This window comes from Aquarana catesbeiana, linkage group LG05 (assembly GCF_042186555.1).
Source record: "Aquarana catesbeiana isolate 2022-GZ linkage group LG05, ASM4218655v1, whole genome shotgun sequence".
In the NCBI taxonomy this organism is placed as follows: Eukaryota; Metazoa; Chordata; class Amphibia; order Anura; family Ranidae; genus Aquarana; species Aquarana catesbeiana.
In genome coordinates this window covers 536,362,333-536,381,203 of record NC_133328.1, presented here as the reverse complement: position 1 = coordinate 536,381,203, position 18,871 = coordinate 536,362,333, and the positions used below count along the sequence as shown (strand labels likewise).

General features: G+C 38.1%; 1 protein-coding gene across 4 annotated transcripts in view; it reads left to right on the top strand.

Moving 5' to 3' along the window:
• Positions 1-18,871, top strand: part of EYA1 (EYA transcriptional coactivator and phosphatase 1) — a 157,382-nt gene that overhangs the window by 62,138 nt on the left and 76,373 nt on the right. For all 4 annotated transcript variants that reach the window (XM_073631787.1, XM_073631790.1, XM_073631788.1 and 1 more), the window contains 2 exons: positions 1,976-2,118; positions 2,484-2,567. In XM_073631787.1, coding sequence (XP_073487888.1) covers positions 1,976-2,118; positions 2,484-2,567 — 227 coding nt within the window. The remainder of the gene's footprint in view (positions 1-1,975; positions 2,119-2,483; positions 2,568-18,871) is intronic.

The window sequence follows — 18,871 nt, the reverse complement described above, 5'->3', positions numbered from 1 at the left end:
TTTATTAATAAATAGAGCAGTGAGCGTGGTGCTATATATTATGGGCAGTAACTCTGAAAATCAAAATTTACTCTGCTGTTGAGTGAAGTCAAGTGAATTCTGACTGGTTGCTTTAATTTGATGAAATTAAAAGTTAGCTTGTGTTATTTAATGCATAAGGTTGTTTGAACCAATCTTTATATTTTACCTTCTCTGTACTGGAAATCTTCCTGATATACCTGCCAATTCTGATATTTCTCTCCTACATGTAAAAATTTGGTAGAAAATTACATAGAACCCCCAAACATTTTTTTTTTTTTTTTTTTTTAGCAGAGACCCTAGAGAATACATTGGAGGTCATTGCAACTTTTTATCTCGCACAGTATTTGCGGAGCAATTTTTCAAATGCGTTTTTTAGTGCTTTAAAAAAAAACACAGTAATGTTAGCCCAAATTTTTGCATAATATGAAAGATGAAATTACGCAGAGTAAATAGATACCTAACATGTCATGCTTCAAAATTGCACATGCTCGGGGAATGGCGCCAAACTTCGGTACTTAAAAATCACCATAGCCGATGCTTTAAAATGTGTTACTGGTTACATATTTTGAGTTACGGAGGAGGTCTAGGGCTAGAATTATTTCTCTCGCTCTAACGTTCGCGGCGACACCTCACATGTGTGGTTTGAACTTACGTGGTTTGAACTTAAGTATGCGTTCGCTTCTGCGTGCGAGCACACTGGGACAGGGGCACAATTTTTTTTATTATTGTTAATTTTACTTTAAATTTTTTAGTTTGACACTTTTTAAAAATAATAAAAAATTTTAATCACTTTTATTCATATTACAAGGAATGTAAACATCCCTTGTAATGGGAATATGGCATGATCGGTCCTCTTTACATTACATCATATGACAGCCAGCCGTCGGCAAGTGGTTAAGGAGGCTTCTGTCATTCATATCTGGAAATAAGAAATGCACCACAACAATTCTATATATGAGAAAGTAAAGGAAGATATCATAATGTGCTGAATTTCTAAAGAAAAACATGCAAAATATGCCTTTGGTTTTTCTGTTCAAGATATTAGTTTTCTCATTCTGGGACTGTATGATAGAATGTTTTTAATACTTAGCTGGTGTAAAAACTTGAATCAAATACAAGTCATTAGCCCTCATGCACACAGGCTGTTAAAAAAACGTTATGAAAACGCCAGTATCTTTGCAGTGATTTTTTTAACTTTTTTCAGTGTTTTTGCAATAGCGTTTTTGAGCGTTTTTGAGCGTTTTTCCGCGTTAGCGTTTTTGAGCGTTTTTTTTTTTTTTTCAAATTTTTTTTTTTTTTCAATGGATCAAAAACGCTAAAAAACGTTGGTGAATGACGTTTTTGAGCGTTTTTGAGCGTTTTTCAGCGTTAGAGCGTTTTTACAGCTGAAAAACGTCTCTCAGAACCCACTGGTCCTGGGTTTTTTTTACAGCTTAAAAACGCCTATGCCACTTGCAGCTCAATAGACTAACATAGACAGGCCTTTTTAAGCTGCAAAAAAAGCTCAAAAAAGCAGCTGTAAAAACGTCCGTGTGCATGAGGACTAAAATCCACCAACATGGACAGACACTGGTACATCAATCTGTAGATCCAACAAGCTCAGTGAACATCTTACACACCTGTACATCTAAAAATGTCAGTTTGTCTAAGTAAGTGCATTCAGATTTTTCTATGTTGTGGAGTATAATCTAACCAGGTTAATTAATTTCAGAACTCAACACAGTCTGGAAATATCTTTGCATTTTAGTTGCACCTAAACTTGAGATGAAAGTGGCCACATGTATTAGCTTATTCCAATTCTTGAATCATTCATCTATTATATGTACTCATGGATTTAGGAAAGGAGAGTGAATAAAATAATTTTAATACAGTTTAGGTTTTTAGGGTTTACCATTTTGTAGAAAAAGGGAATTTACAAATCGTGGTCAATACATTTATTCTATTTTTTAAACAGAATACAGCACCATAGTCCATAGTCCATCAACACCTATTAAAGATTCAGATTCTGATCGATTGCGGCGTGTGTCAGATGGAAAATCACGGGGAAGAGGAAGGAGAAACAATAACCCCTCCCCACCTCCAGACTCTGACCTTGAGGTATGTCATGCAGTAACCTGAATCCAATACAAATAAGTATTTTCCCAACAGATTTAACAAATGCTGTTCACTTTAGACTTTCTATAGAGAGTTTCAGTTATTAGTATTTTGTTATAGCTGTTTTTTTCATTTGTGCTTGGCATTAGCATAAAAAAATATATACTGAAAACCTTTTACTATTGTGGAAAAACTTATTGTCCTGCAATTACATATTATCGTGAAACCTAGTTTTGTAAAAAAAAAAGATTCGCTTTTTTTATTACCCCGTCACTAAACAGAAATAAACATGTTTCTAGTGCTTAAAATCAGGAATAATAATAGTTATTGTATTCCTAATATTTTTATGTGCTATTCTAAATTGGCAGAGAGTCTTCATTTGGGACTTGGATGAAACCATCATCGTTTTTCATTCTTTATTGACAGGATCTTATGCAAACAGATATGGAAGGGTGAGTATTAGCAATGTGGATTTATAAAAAAATAGATAAATACAGTTGAAAAATTTGGAGATATTGTGGAATGTGATATTTTTCTTTTAGGCCTCATGCACATGATTTTAATGGGAACCTGTACAACAGAAAGGGGGAGGGGGGGGAGTGGCTGCATTATCATTGCTGAGCACTTTCCAAGAATCCTAGGTTCCTGGAAGTCAGAAATCTTGATCTGTTTGCCTATTCCAGGTTAGTGCCTGTGAGAGTTTGGAAATGTTTGCAACAGCATGACAACACAGTAAAAAGTTTTTTTTGGAAAAGGATATTCGACCATTCAGGTTTTTTAAAGAATATTTTATTATTATTATTATTATTATTATTACTTATTATTTATGCTGTTTTTCAAGGTGTATAAAAAAACAACACACAAAAACATGCAATATGCTATACTTGTAACCAGGGCTGGTGTTGAGGGGGAGCAAACCTGGCAATTGCCCATTGCCCAGAGCTTCCACATTCTAAAAGGCTCCCTGACCTCAATCTCCCCTGAATATGAAAAGCTGCTCCATTACAGCAGCAATATCATATTCCCCTGCCTGACCCACACCATAGTGTTTCAATTACCCCACTTCTGAACATCTCTTAGTGAACACTAGCAAGAAGGCTGTTTAACTTTTCAGGAAAAAAAGGAAGAAAGCTGTATGTAAGCAGTGCATTCTATGTTTTTGGACTGTGTGAACGCATGCAGTATTTTAGCCAAAGGAGGGGTCCAGTTTAACTCAGAGCCCCAATTTGTTTAAAACCAGCCCTGCATACAACTTTGCATAATTTCTTATGATAAAATACAGTACAGACAATGTTGGAGCTGGCCTTTGTTTATACCAGCTAGTCCACAACTGTGCATTTTACTGACATGATGTTTACATAAAGGCTCACAAAAAGAACGTTGCAGATAAAGGTAATGGTTGGTTCATGTTAATGTGTGTAAATATATCTAACTGCTTGTTGCTGTTTGACATGAATAAATTTGTCTAATTGAAAAGTCAATATTCATGCATCCTCCTTTTTGTGTACATTTTATGTACACCAGCTATGAGAGGTCCTAACATTTCGTGGATATGTGATCAGCCTGTAATTTCTTTGTTGTGACATGTTATGTTGTGCTATTCTCTACTTCAGGTTCCATCAGGCTGACAGTTTCCCTATATATGTTAGGGTCTATACAATATGATACTTAATTTAGATGCTGCTAGTTCATTATCCAATGAGTTAGCACAATTTATAGCCAAGGCTGATATGAAATTTAGAGCCAAAGCATTAGCCTGACATGGTAATTATTAGCAATGTTAGTATTGATCTTATAGTTCAAGTAATATATTTATAAAATAGTTAAAGATAGGGCTACATTTATTAAAACTGCTGTAAAAGAAGAGAGCACATGTTTACCATTTCCAGTGCCCAAACCACCAAACATCTCTGTTTAGTAGAAATGATCTCCCCAAGTCTATCCTCTGGGTCACCTGCAGATCTTACTGGTTCTTCCTGCTGACCTCCACCTCACTATCAATAGTGGGTCATTGACAGTTGAGAGAAAAAAAAAAAACATTATTATAAATTCATAGGTCGTTGTTTTACTGGAATAGGTCAATATTCTACAGTTTCTGCATCTTCACAACTGTTGTCAGGTCATTTTTTTTTACTTTTAAGATTGGCAATAATTAAGGCCTTCTAAATTTTGTAGACTGCATGGAGTAGACTGTAATTAATCACTGTCTGTGATTAATTTGTAGACTGCATGGAGCACACAATGACATGTTCTTGGGTTGCCAAATGCAAAAGGTTGTAGGAATTGTAGCTGTAGCTCTATACATCCTTTTCTTTCAAACATAAGTGTGCTATGCTCATAAAACAATATTAGTTTTCATTAAGATAATTCTAGACCACTGTGCAAAAAGAAAAAGGAAAAGTTGCTTTCCTCCACACATATGGCATGTTACTCTATAAGCTTGGACCTCTTTAAATATGTATGTATACAATATTGGGGGAGAATTAATAAAACTGGAGAACACAGAATCTGGTGGAACTGTGTATAGTGACCAATCACCTTCTAACTTTAGCTTGTTCAATTAGGCTTTGACAATTAAACATAGAAGCTGATTGATCACTATGCACATTTGCACCAGATTCTGTATACACAGTTTTAGTAAATCTCCCCAAATGCTTCCAAGTAAAGCCATTCATATCTGCAGATTTTCTACCCATGGGTAGAGAGTTTGCCTTTTGTGATGGCAGTAGCTTGGCTTTCAAAGCAGGATTATTATTATACAGGGTTTATTAATGCTATTTCTTTGTATCAGATCTTTTTCTCCTTGTCAAAAGAAGTTTATTGAGTATACAATGTTATAAAGATACATAAAGTAAGTTTACAAGGATCTATAAAGTAAGCTCATTGTTTTACAGTAGGGTTTATATAGGTAAATATCATGAAATTTCAAATATTAAACATTGGGTTCACGTAAACCTAAATTAAAGATATATATCATTTCCTTAGTTACTTTTGTAGGTATTTAAATGATTTATACCTACTATACATATTGTTTACAAGTAGAGTGTATATAGGTCAAATAAATTCTGATAATGAGCTTTAATCGTAAGGTGGAGAAAAGTAAAGAGAAAAAATAAAAAGGGTTGAAAGGTAGAGGTATGGTCCACAAGGTTGTCCCGCTCGTCAGTTTATTATTCTTTTTAGTTCTCTTTGAAGCCTTAGAATGGGTGTCTCTGTAAGTCATTTAATCTGTTACCATGGCAACAGGACAGAGTCATTGAAGTTTGACAGGAACTGTTGTTTTATCCAAGGATGCCAAAGTTTTTCAAATTTTGGAATTTGATTTTGATCGATGGCTACCATCTTAGCATGGGACATTGTATTATTCATTCTGTGAATTGTTTCTGCTAGTACCAATGTAGGAGATTTCCATGCCTTGGCCACTGTTTGTTTTGCAGCCGTTATTAGTTGGATCATAAGTTTGAATTGAGAGAGTGTTAACCATTCCGGTTTTAGATTAAGTAAAGTTAAATATGGATCTGGTTGTATTATTTTTTTAAATATTTTAGATGCAATCACGAAGACTTCCTTCCAGAAGGTTTGGATTACTGGGCACGTCCACCATATGTGTAAATATGTGCCTATTTCTGGGCATCCTCGAAAACAAAAAGCTGAGGTATTAGGTGAATATTTTGCCACTCTAGCGGGTACAAGGTACCAGCGAGTTAGGACTTTATAATTTGTCTCCAGTGCTAAGATGTTGGGTGAAGATGACTTAGATGTGAGCCATATGTTAGACCAGTCCGTGTCTTCTAAAGTTCGTCCCAGGTCCTCCTCCCACCTCTGAACGTAAGAGGGTCTATTAAGATTTGGTACTCCATATAATTGATTATAAAGTGATGAAATTGTACCTTTAGCAAATGGATCTTTTGTACAGATTGATTCAAAAATGGATAATTGGGATAATGGTGTATCCCTCTTTAGGAATGGTGTATAGAAATTTTTGATTTGGAGATATCTAAATATCTCAGAGTTTGGTAGATCATATTTTTCTCTAAGCGATGGGAATGAAAGGAATGATTTAGATGCTATGAAGTCATTTAGTGTCTGAATGCCTGATGTTGTCCAAGCATTAAAAGAATTTGGGTAGATCCATGCCGGATAAAAGGCCGGATTTCTGATAAAAGAAAGGAGAGGATTGTGTGAAGATTGTAACTGATATTTGGTTTTTAGTTTATCCCAGAGAGATAAGAAGTGTTTAGTTATGGGATTATGAATTTTAAAGCGGTCTTTAGGATCAAGCCATAATAAATTTGATATTAATAGAGGGTCATTTTCTGAAGCCTCTATAAATACCCATAATGGGATTTCCTGTTTTGCATGGTATTTGGACAGACTGGCCAAATGTGCAGCTCTGTAGTAGTTAGTAAAGTTAGGGTATCCCAGGCCTCCTTTATTTTTGGGAAGATGTAGTGTGTGTATAGGTATACGTGGTTTAGAAGAGCCCCATATAAACGAAGTTGCTCTTTTTTGTACTATTCTCAAAAAATAGGAAGGAATTGGAACAGGGAGGACTCTGAATAGATAAAGCAATTTGGGTAGAATAGTCATTTTGATTGCATTAATCTTCCCCATCCAGGATAAAGGAAGTATCGACCATTGTTTTATTAGATTTGTGATCTGTCTTAATACAGGAGGATAATTGGTTGAGAATAAGTCAGAATGAGAGGCTGTTAAATGAATTCCAAGATATGGGATTGATTTTTCTGCCCATGTGAATGGGAGTGCAGCCCTAGCCGGGATCAATTCCATGTTTGTGAGTGAAATATTAAGCACTAGGCATTTCTTAGGATTAATCATAAGGCCGGATAGGGCTGCAAATCCATCAAGAGCTAGTATTAAGTTAGGACCAGAGACCTGTGGTGATGATAGAAAAAGTAATATATCGTCTGCAAATATACATAATTTGTGTGTAATACCTCCTACTTCAATGCCAGTTATAGTTTGGTTTGTTCTGATATATTGGGCCATGGGTTCGAGTATAAGGGCAAATAATAAGGGAGATAATGGGCAACCCTGTCGTGTACCTCTTTCGATATTAAAGGCTTCAGATTTGTATCCAGCATATTTTATATAGGCTTTGGGTTTATTATATAATGCTTTGATCCATGTTAAAAAGTGGGGTCCAAAACCCCATTTTTGTAATGAATATTGCATATATTGCCAGGATACTGTGTCAAATGCCCTCTTAATATCGAGAGATAGAAAACATAAAGGGATTTCCCGTTTTTTAGCAATATGTGCCAATAACACTGCCCTGCGTATATTATCGCCTGCCTGTCTATTTGGCATGAAGCCTACTTGATCTCTATGTATTAATTTTCCTATAATGCTATTGAGGCGTTTTGCTATTATTTTTGCTAATAATTTAATATCGAGGTTTAACAGAGAGATAGGCCGATAATTCACACAGGAAGTATCATCAGAAAGGGGTTTTGGGATCATACAAACAATTGCCATTAGTGTTTCTTGCCGAAAAGAATGTCCATCTAGAAGTTTGTTAAAAGTTTCAGTGAGAATGGGAGAAAGTATTTCTGAGAATGTTTTATAGTATAAAGCCGAGTAGCCGTCTGGGCCTGGTCTTTTGTTAAGTTTTAGGTCTTTTATGGCGTTAGCAACTTCATCTATAGTTATAGGCTCATCCAAACTGCTTTTTTGATTCTGAGACAACTCAGGTAAGGTTATTTTTGAGAAGAAGGATTCAGCCTCTGTAGGATTAAATTCATTGTTTGTCTTGTATAAAGTTGCGAGATGTGAGTGAAATTTATGGACTATTTTAACTGGATTACAAGTGTAAACATTTTTTGATAATTTCAAACGTATTGGTTTGAAAGATTTGTTAGTTGAATTTAATGCCCGAGCCAAATATGTACCTGGTTTGTTTGTATTCATGTAGAAATTGTGTTTGGAGCGTTTGAGGGATTTATCAACTGACTCAGTGAGAAATAGATCGTATTCCAATCTAGATTTTTCCAGATGAGATTTTGTACTCTGAGATGGATTATCTTGAAATGATATGTAGGCTGCATTAAAATTGAGTTCTAGTTTTTTTGCTAGATTTTTGCGTTCCCGTTTAAATAGTGCCATTTGTCTTTGTATTGTACCACGCAAGACAGGCTTATGAGCTTCCCACAGTGTTATTGGGGAGATGTCTGTTGTATTATTAATTGATATGTATTCCTTTAAAGCTTGTTCAATGGCCATCTGATGTAGTGGGTGTTTGAGCATTATGTCCGGTAAGTACCACGTTGGGTCATGCGCTTTTGGTATGGCTGAGGCTATAGTAGTGTATACTGCATTATGGCCAGACCACGGAATCGGAATTATATCTGATGCAATAATTTCTGGTATCATTCCTATTGTTAGAAAAATATGATCTATTCTGGTGAAGGTTTGATGAGGGTGCGAGAAATAAGTGAATTTCTTTTTCATTGGGTTACTTTCTCTCCATGAATCTACCAGATTGTATTTGGAAAGAAGTTGAGAAAAAGGTAATCTAGAGGTTATTATGGATGGTGTAAAAGGTGATTTATCTAGAAATGGGAGGAGGACCTGGTTCGAATCCCCACACATTATCACTGTTCCTATTTTGTGTGTATTAATCACTTGTAATATATGTGAGAGGAATGGTGTAGGTTGTTTGTTAGGAGCGTAGTAGGAAATCACCGTGATTGCTGTATCCATTATATAACCCATGAGTATCAGGTATCTACCTTCTGGGTCTTTAATTTCTGATGATAAGGTGAATGGTGTGGATCGGTGAAATGCAATTAGAGTTCCCCTTTGCTTGGTACAGGCAGAAGCCGTGTAAATTTGTTGATAAAAAGGAGAAATATATTTTGGAGTAGAATCTTTGGTGAAGTGTGTTTCTTGGAGGCATACTATGTGAGCCTTCTTGTTATGGAAAGTACGGAAGGCTTTGGTCCTTTTTTGAGGGACATTTATTCCCTGAACATTCAGGGAAAGTATATTCAGTGGTGCCATGGCAATAGATCAAATAGTTTTGACTTACTTTTTGTTATGCAGAGCTGACTGCGCAGATCAACCTGTGTGGACTGAAGAGATGAATAGATATAAAAGAAACCAGTGAATTCTGGAGTAAAGAGTAAACAAAAAACATATGAGATTAGATGATACATTGTATAAATTATTTTTTGCAAGTAATCACAATTTACCCGTGAAAGAGAATAAATATCTCTCTCAGGGGAATAAGTGCCTTCGTCACACTCCCACATAATATGGTTGGGAGAATGAGGAGGGCTAATGGGGGTACACGGATCTTCCGCTTACAGGAGAGAAGTGCTATGTCAAAAGACATCAAAATGATGTTTCATTAGTTGGAGTGCAGAATATAGTTTTTGTTGAAATTATTTATTCCAGGGTGGTTGTATATGGTTAGTCTTGCCCTAGGCTAAATAATTCAGTTAGAAAGGTACTGTTAATAACTTTGGTATTGATGAAGATAGTTTGAATTATTTTGGGATTTTAACCCTTTTAGAGTAAACAATTACATATTTTATTCATATGTAACTGTTTAGATATGTTAACTCATAAAATTGAGGTTGTATTGCTTCAGATTAGAATAAACAAAAACATAATTCTAGGAACTAGTTAGGTAATAATATATTTGTATTAAGAAAAGAAAGAAGAAAAAAAAAAAAAAAGCTTCCATTACTTCTGGATTATTGAACATATTTGTCCTAAAAAGTAATAAATCTATTGTTATTACCTGATAATATATAACTGAACAAGAATTTCCTTATTTCACTTATATATTCTAAGGCTATATGAATCAGAAGTAATAAGAAATATAACTGGAATGTAACATGATCCCACACAGTGTGTGACTATCAGAATGCAGTTACATTCAGTTATAAATATAGTTTTTTTATAGAGAACCATCTCTTAGTATAATAAATGAAGAGATATCAGGAATTAGGATGTCAGTCCATTGAATCTTCTCGGTCCATGGATGATGTGGCATAACGGCCTTTTTTGTGAGAATGATGATTCCCATTTTGTTCTGGAATTTTCTGGGTGCTGCCTGAAGGTGAAGATGATGCCATTCTTCTGCGTGTGGGAGTGTTGCTGCTTGTGGGTTCTGTCAGATTTAATTTTAAAAGGGTTTGTTGTAGTTCATCTGCTGATCTGCTTCTGTAAATTGTACCTTGGTAGTTAAATCTGACTAAAAAGGGGAAGCCCCATTGATACATAATGTTGTGGTGTTGCAGTTCCATTAGTTGGGGTTTCATGGATCGTCTTTTAGTAATAGTAAGTTGGGATAGGTCAGCAAAAATTTGATAATTGTGTCCTTGAAAATTAAGTTCCTTTTTTTCTCTTGCAGCAATTAGTATTTGTTCTTTCGTTCTGTAATAATGAAATTTTGTGATTATATCACGTGGGGGTCCATCTTTCTTTTTGGCTGTGAGGGCTCTGTGTACTCTGTCCAGTTCTAAACGTTCAATAGGGATATCTGGCTTTAGTTCTTGTAATAGAGCAGTAATAGTAGATTGCAGGTCTGTCACAGTTTCAGGTATTCCCCTTATGCGCAAGTTTGAACGTCTGGCTCTATTTTCGGAATCTTCGAGCTTAGTTTGAAGTATTAAATTCTCTTTTTTTAATTGTTCCAATTCTGTTATATTTTCTTGGGTTGTAATTTCAATTTCATAAATTTTTATTTCTAAGGCTGCGGTGCGGTTTCCCAGCTCTCTTATTTCTTTGGTTAGGCTTTTTGTTATTTGGTCTGAGGTTTGTTTTAAAGCCTTATGAAGCATCTTTTCAAATTGTAATAATATTACTGGGGATACTGAGGAGGCTTGTGGAGAAGTTTGTGAGAGGATTTGTTCTGTATCTGACTCAAATGGAGAGTCTTGCTGTGACATTTTCTGTCTGTGAGAGCGCCCTGATGCTGTATCTTGTGAGGTGACTGGAGCTGCTTCAGCTGCAGTGAGTGCCTGTGAGCTCTTTGTGAGGTGATTTTTATTTCTGCCACGGTTTCCTCCCAGTACCATATTTCCTGCCCAAACTTTCACAGTTTGTTCCCTGGGGCAAAAAGGTTCAAATGGATACCTTTTGAGCCTGCAGGCTCCGCTTTGTCCTTCTCTTCTCTCCTCAGCGGTGTGGAGCTCTAACAATGCATGTCTGCTCCGCTAGGCTCCGCCTCCTGCCCCTCCAGATCTTTTTCTTAGATTCTTAAGATTCTTAGATTCTTCTTAAATACATGGACAATTTGTAAAAAACATGTCAGTAAAAACACTAGGCCAAGAAGAGATGGATGGCTCAAATGGTCCATCCATTTTACACAAGCCCAGATGGGGTTTTTTCCCCACCCATTGCCAAAGTGCCACCTCCCACCCACTACTAAAGTGCCCCCTCCCACCCACCGCTGCCACTGACAGTTTTGACCACCCAGCAACCTAGCAACCAACCACATGATTGTTTCACCCCAGTCAGACAAGGCAGATGAAACTTCTTCTTCCAAAATCTAGGGTCCGGGCCTGCTGCCAATGCCCTGTCTATAGTTTTCACATGTAGCTGAGGAGGGCTGCACTAATAGCCTGAGCCCAAGCCCATCCTTAGAACATTATAGCCTGGCCAGCCCTCGGTTCTCTATAGAGCTCCCTCAGAAGCCTAAAGCCTGCATAAAGTAAAGGAGTCTCTGGTCATCAGTAACCCCCTTACATTATAGTTCCCCTTAAATCATTGTTCCCAGAGCCCTCCTTACATCAGAGTCCGCATATTTTCACCTTACAGTGTAAGAGGAGCTCTGCAGATTCTGATGTGAGGGCTCATTCAGACAAGTGATTAGTCTCCTGTGCAGAGCTGCAGTCAGCTGCATGCCCGTCCACCTCGGAGCTGCATGCAGGCAACACATAGAAGTGGATGCAGACCCAGTGGCTGCATTTGGGCCAGTGCAACCACTTCTGTCTGCATGTCAAATTTTGACATACAGTTTTGTGTGTGTGTGTGTGTGTGTAGCTGCAACATCTGCATCCAGGCTGCCTGTATACAGCTCCAAGGCAGGTGGACATGCAGCAGATTAGCACGGAGGAGTGGCCTGAGGGGATCTCTGCTGACCTTGTAAGGAGAGAATGCAGGGGACTTTGATTTAAAGGAGAACTCTGTGGACTCTGATGTAAAGGGGAACTCTACAGACTCTGATGTAAAGGGCAACTCTGATGTAAGGAGGAATTCTTTAAACACTAATATAAGGGAGAACTCTAGGGACTCTGATGTAAAGGGGACTTCTGCAGGCTGTGATGTAAGGTACAATTCTCAGGTCTCTTATGTAAGAAGGGGCTCTGGTGTAAAGCGGGAACTCAGTGGACTCTGATGTAAGTGGGAACACTGGGAACTCTGATGTAAAGGGGAACTCTGGGGGCACTGATGTATGTAGGGTATCTGGGCACCCTAATATATAGGGCAGTGATTTGGAGTTTGATGTAAACAGGGAATCTGATGTTAGGAAGGACTATGCAGATTGTGATGAGAAGAGGAGCTCTGGAAACCCTGGTATAGGTGAGGAATCTGGGGACTTTGATGTGAACAGAGGGTTCATCCTGACCCCTGAACTCTATACATTTTTTAGTGCTGACCGAGGTGTTCGTTGCCCCAACAGTTGCTGGTTTTAATGAAGTTCTTCTTTAAGGTCTGCTCAGTCAGTTTATCCAAGGATGTCTTTCATAATCCTAGTCATGCTGACATTTTGTCACTCAAAACAGAGGGGTTTATTTACGAAAGCTGGAGAGTGCAAAATTAGTTTCTCTGTGGAAGTGAGCCTGATTTTGCACTCTTCAGCTTTAGTAAATAATTTAAATTAAGTATTGATTGTTGTAAATTTGCTGTGTTTTGTCAATATAAAAGGCATGGGAGTTGGCAACACTGTCTGTGATTAATTGCTAAGAGTAGTAATTGATGGCTAACAAATGGAGCAAATGGTTCAGTACAGTTGATGCTACATAGTAGCACAATACTGTGAATAAAGATAGAAACATAGAAGAGTGATGACAGAAAAAATACCAAATGTTTTACAGTATATTTCTATTTTTAATCACAATATTATGCTACTGTTTAGTATTAACTATGCAGAACCATTTGCACCAATTGTGAGCCATAAATTACTAAATTTGGGTTGAATAAAAAAAAAAAAAAAATCACAGATTTCCTCATCCACACAGTTGATGTGCATGCAGGGATCTTCTCTGCTGCGCTACTGTATTCTGACAGCAGGGATTACACCCATCAGCACTGCAGTCATTGGCTGCAGCAGTTGATCAAATGCAGGTTTTCCAGCAGGACTTTTCACCAGAGACTGGATTAACCGCTCTAGGACCTATAAATATACTATGGCAGGGCGGCCCTTAAGCGCAAAATCACGTACCTCTACGTGATTTTTTTCTTGGGCCCCGCTCCCATTGTGATTGGACACAGCGGGAGCCAATCAGCGGGCCTGCCGGGACCCGCAGATCATTCTGTGGAGAAGCAGAATGGAGGTATGCCTATGTAAACAAAGCAGATCGCCGTTCTGCCAGAGGGGAAAATGGAGATCCTGTATTTCTGCTAAGCAGAAACATTAATCTCTGTTTTTTCTTCAGTCAAAGCACATGCCCCACAGTTAGAAAGCACCCTCTAGGGACACCACATACTTTGATCGCGCCTGATGTTAACCCCTTACCAGTGTTATTAGTGTTATTAGTACAGTAACAGTGCATTCTTTTAAGCACTGATCACCGTATTAGTTTCACTGGTCCCTAAAAAGTGTCAAAATTGTCAGTTAGGTGTACAATTTGTCCGCCGCGATGTCGCAGTCCCACTAAAAATTGCTGATTGCCGCCATTACTAGCAAAAAATAAAATAAAATAAAAATGCCACAAAAATATCCCATAGTTTGCGCTATAACTTTTGCGCAAACCAATCAATATACGCTTATTGTGATTTTCTTTCTTTCTTTCTTTCTTTTCTTTCTCATTTTTTATTGGGTATGTTTTTTAGTAGAAAGTAAAAAATATATATTTTTTTCAAAATTGTCAGTCTTTTTTTGTTTTAAGCGCAAAAAATAAAAACCCCAGAGGTGATCAAATACCACCAAAAGAAAGCTCCATTTGTGGAGGAGAGAGGCTAAACGGAGCTCTGCATATGTAAACAATGCAGAGCTCCGTCCTGACAGCGTGGATGTGATAATTTTTCTTTCCCTGCATAGCACATTAATGTGAAGAGTTCCACAGAATTTAAAGGGATACATTTTTCATGGATTTTTGTTCTGCTATTTTAACACCAAAAGCATATCAAAAACTGATCATTGCGAAAGGGCCCTGAATTTCATTTGTATTTCAACTGTGTATTTAGCTGTTTGCCTGAAATTCCCATTTAAGCAAGTCTGAGATCCATTAAGCATGATTCAGCGGACTCCAGCGGACTCCACCAGCTCAGCGTGAGATCACTCCGTTGAGCAGGGAGGGACCTGTCAGAGCCCCGCTGATTTCTATGGGGAGATCGGACGAAAACAGACAGTATGTCCGTTTTCATCAGATCTCATCCGATCCGCCATACGTTTGTTTTGAGTAGATTTGATGGGATGGCAGATGGCTGTCAGCGGACACATCTCCACTGACATCTGCCTGCCCATAGGAGTCAATCGATGGCCCACTCGGATCCGCCTGAAAAATGGACAGGTGGATCCAAGCGGGCTTATCTTGTGAAAGGGGCCTAATACATCAAATGTACTTTTTGATGTAATGACCTAATATACTTTGGATATCTCTGTTTTTTCAGACCAGCATAAAGAATTGTGTCACCATGTTCTTTGTACACATGAATTATAAATATAAAGCATGTATAGTATATTAAAAATAATAATGTGGTGCCCATACATGTCTTCAGTTCTATGCGTAACAGCTGTTCCTTTTATTTACATTGTTGTTATAAAATAAAGTAGCATTTTTCTTTTCTCCACCTAGTAGGCATTTTAGTCGAACAGGAAAATAAGAAATTATATTACAGGTTGTATCTGATATAAAAAGCCACTCTTTAGGTCAGGTGTTGGCAACCTACGGCACGCGGGCCGCACCCAGACCGCCGCCACTAAATGTCCGGCCCGTCAGTGCACGTGATGAATTCAGGTGCACCCGGCCTGCGGACATTCTTTGTAGAGCCGGCGGATGGCTTTCTTGGGATAACAACCAATGTGGCTAAGTAGCCTCTCGGCTGTTATCCCAAGGAGCCGAAGGAGACTTCACCCCCCTCCCGCCGCTTTCCACTGCTCACCCGGGCTCTCCCATCCCACCAGGAGGCCCGAGCAACCAAAGGAGGGATTTGTGGTCTTATAGACCCCAGATCCCTCCAAAAAGAGTACCTGTCACTGCCTATTACTGTCACAAGGGATGTTTACATTCCATCTGACAGCTATAAAAGTGATCAGTAATAAAAAAAATTAAGGGAGTGTAAAAATAAAATAAATAAATAAGTAAAAAAAAAATTTAGAGCACCCCATCCCTCCCTGCTCGTGAAGCAAACGCATATATTAGTTGCGCCCGCAAATCTAAACCGTGTTCAAACCACACATGTGAGGTATCTCAGCGATCTTTAGAGCAAGAACAATAGTTCTAGTACTAAACCTCCTCTGTAACTCTAAACTGGTAACCTGTAGACATTTTTAAAATGTCGCCTATGGAGATATTTAGGTACTGTAATTCCACGAGTGTGCACAATTTTAAAACATGACATGTTAGGTATCTTATTATTATCTTCATCTATTAGCAGGTGAATGCAGCCCTCCATGCATTTACATACATTGAATCCAGCCCTTAAGTGGAAAAAGGTTGCTGACCCATGCTTTAGGTGTTGCACTAAGACCCACCAGCTTCTAATTATACCTTGGGAAATTAAAATAGAACTAAAGTCTCTATACTTACATGTCCAATAGTCATGCACCAGCATCTTCCTCTTTGAGTCTCTTCATTGGCCAGCCTGGGAGGCTGTCATCCTGCCACTCAGAGACCGGCCAAGCACTTCGTATGTGCAGCTTAGTTTACAGTGCCGGAGGAGATGGCAAGCATGCAGGTAGGGGCATTTTATTGCAGAAGAGAGAGTCCATGACTCTTGTTCAAAAAAAGCCTACTCCCAGTTTTTTTTCAGTAGGACTTTAGTTATGCTTTATGGTGCACATGGATCGAAACTTGGTTGATTTGGTTGATTCAGCAGGGACTGGCCGAATTTCTATCTGTGTGTGTAGCCCTCCCTGTTTGACAATAATCAGTAGATTGACTTCTGTGGAACGGGACTGTTGCAAAGCTTTCATTCATTCAGTCAGCTACAGCCCCGATCAATATATTCTGACAGTGGAGGAGTCTCTGCTGTCAGGATACTATAGCACAGCAGGGAGGATTCCTCCATTCACTTGTGTAAATGGGGGAATCCATTTTTTTGTTTTTTTCATTCAGCCTGCTTGTATACCCTGCTTAACATAGAAGAATAAAGCTTCATCTTACTGCCCCCCAATTTGACATCTGATGGGATACTGGGGAAAGGAATGTACAAATAGTGTTTCCTCTAGGTCATCTACCTTACCAGCCGTTCAGTATCCGCCACCCCTCTCTTCCAATCCCTTCACTGGCATCCCATTGCCCAACAAATAAAATTCAAAACACTAACAATAGCATACAAAGCCATATACAACTCTGCTGAGCAACATGACCAATCTTGTCTCCAAATATCACCCAAACCGTCCTCTCTGCTCCTCACAAGACCTTCTGCTCTCAAGCTCCATTGTCTCCTCCCCCCATGCTCATCTCCAGGACTTCTAGAGCCTCTCCCATCCTCTGAAACTCACTACCACAATCTGTCCGGTTATTTCCTACTCTGTCCACTTTTAGGCGATCCCTAAAAACTAATCTCTTCAGGGAGGCCTATACTGCCCTCAGCTAACAACCATATCTTCTACTTCCCTCATCAGTTCATTCCTCACAGTTACTACCTTTTTTTTTCACCAGCCCCTCCCTTTTAGATTGTAAACTCACAAGAGCAGGGCCCTCCTACCCTCTTGTATTGAATTGTAGTGTTGCTGTATTGTCTCCCTTTATATTGTAAAGCACTGTGCAAACAGTTGGTGTTATATAAATCTTGTATAATAATAATAATAATAATAAGATGGCCCTCTAGGACCATAATACATTCTTTCAGCCATTGCAAGTACTTGCAAAGTTTTATTTTATTGTTTTTTGAGATGATAACCACATGTGTTCTCTCCATAAGGTGAGTTAGAGAAAGGCTGGCAGGCCCTAGCACTACAGCAGTCAGGTTTGCCCCAGTCTGTCATGCTTAGAGAGATATCTATTATATACATCCAAACAAGATTTTTTGTCATGCAATGAATATAGATAATATAATATATATAAATAGAGAGAGAGAGAGAGAGAGAGAGATATGTGTGCATATATATATATATATATATATAGAGAGAGCGATAGATAGATATATCTATATATATCTATAGATATATATACAAATCCGTTTCAAATTTGTCTACTGGTGATTGTGTAGTAGGTTCAAAAAGAACCCAAGAGAAGAAAGATTGTCAGCTTTGAACCTGAAATAGTCTGTTCTAATAGGCAGGACTTACGCATTTAAGAGTTTACATAATTAAAGACAGGGTGGCTTAAATAAAGACTTCAGTTTTGATGTTGGAGTTGATTTGTAATGGGCAATGTCTGCACATTTCAGACAGGACATGACTCTCTATTCTTTCTTTGTGAACAATTGCCTGGGGCCGTAGAATGAACAGGACAAAAGGTCAATTAGCCAGGCTATAATAATGTGTGCTTTTACTGAAAGGAGGGCGGAGATGGAAGGTGATTCTCTTCTTATCTCATTAGACAGTACTTATTTTACCTAATGCTTTTGCAATCTTCACATTAGAGGTAATTGCTACTGCTGTGCAGCGGCACTAGATGGAAGATATCAATTTTTAGGCTTTAGCTGTGTTTGTAGCTGGCTGGCTGGGTCACATTGCACAGTAGGCATGGGCTAGCTGAGGCTGTTTTGTACTGTTTGAACTCCAGAATGCAAAGCAAATGTATTTAAATATTTAAGGGCCAATAATGGCCAATAAGTGTTTAATTTTCTAGAAATCCATTTGTTATTTCTGATATGGTTACAAATTCACAAAAATCTAGCTCCTGTTAATCCAGCCATACATGGATCAAAATTCAGCTAGTTCAGCAGGGACTCTCCAAATTTCTATCCATGTATGGGCAGGCTGGTTATACACAAGTCAATCTATTGATTTAATCCTTAATAGGCTGGGAACATAGAAGTGTGGTGCCAAACGTGCCCAAATAAAATGTTAGATAAGGGACATGGATTGTGAAAGTCATTCATCTGTGAAGATAATTGAAAGACAAACACTAATTGAATGTCATTTAATTTACCAAAGCACTGTGTATAATAAACCATTTCCATTTCTTCACCCTTTTTTGCATGATGTAAACGTACAATATGTACAACGCTGTGTAAATTGTCGACACTATATAGTACCTTTTCATAATTAAATGCATAAATAAATATTAGCGCTTCTGATATCCTGTAGTCACTTCCTGTATAAATGCATGCACTCCAGCAATGACTGCATAGCATTTCTCGGTGCAGGTTTCTGGTTGGTGGCAACAGTGGACCATGCCTGCATAATCTGTGGTAAAGGTCAGGTCCAGACTGGGCTCGTTTG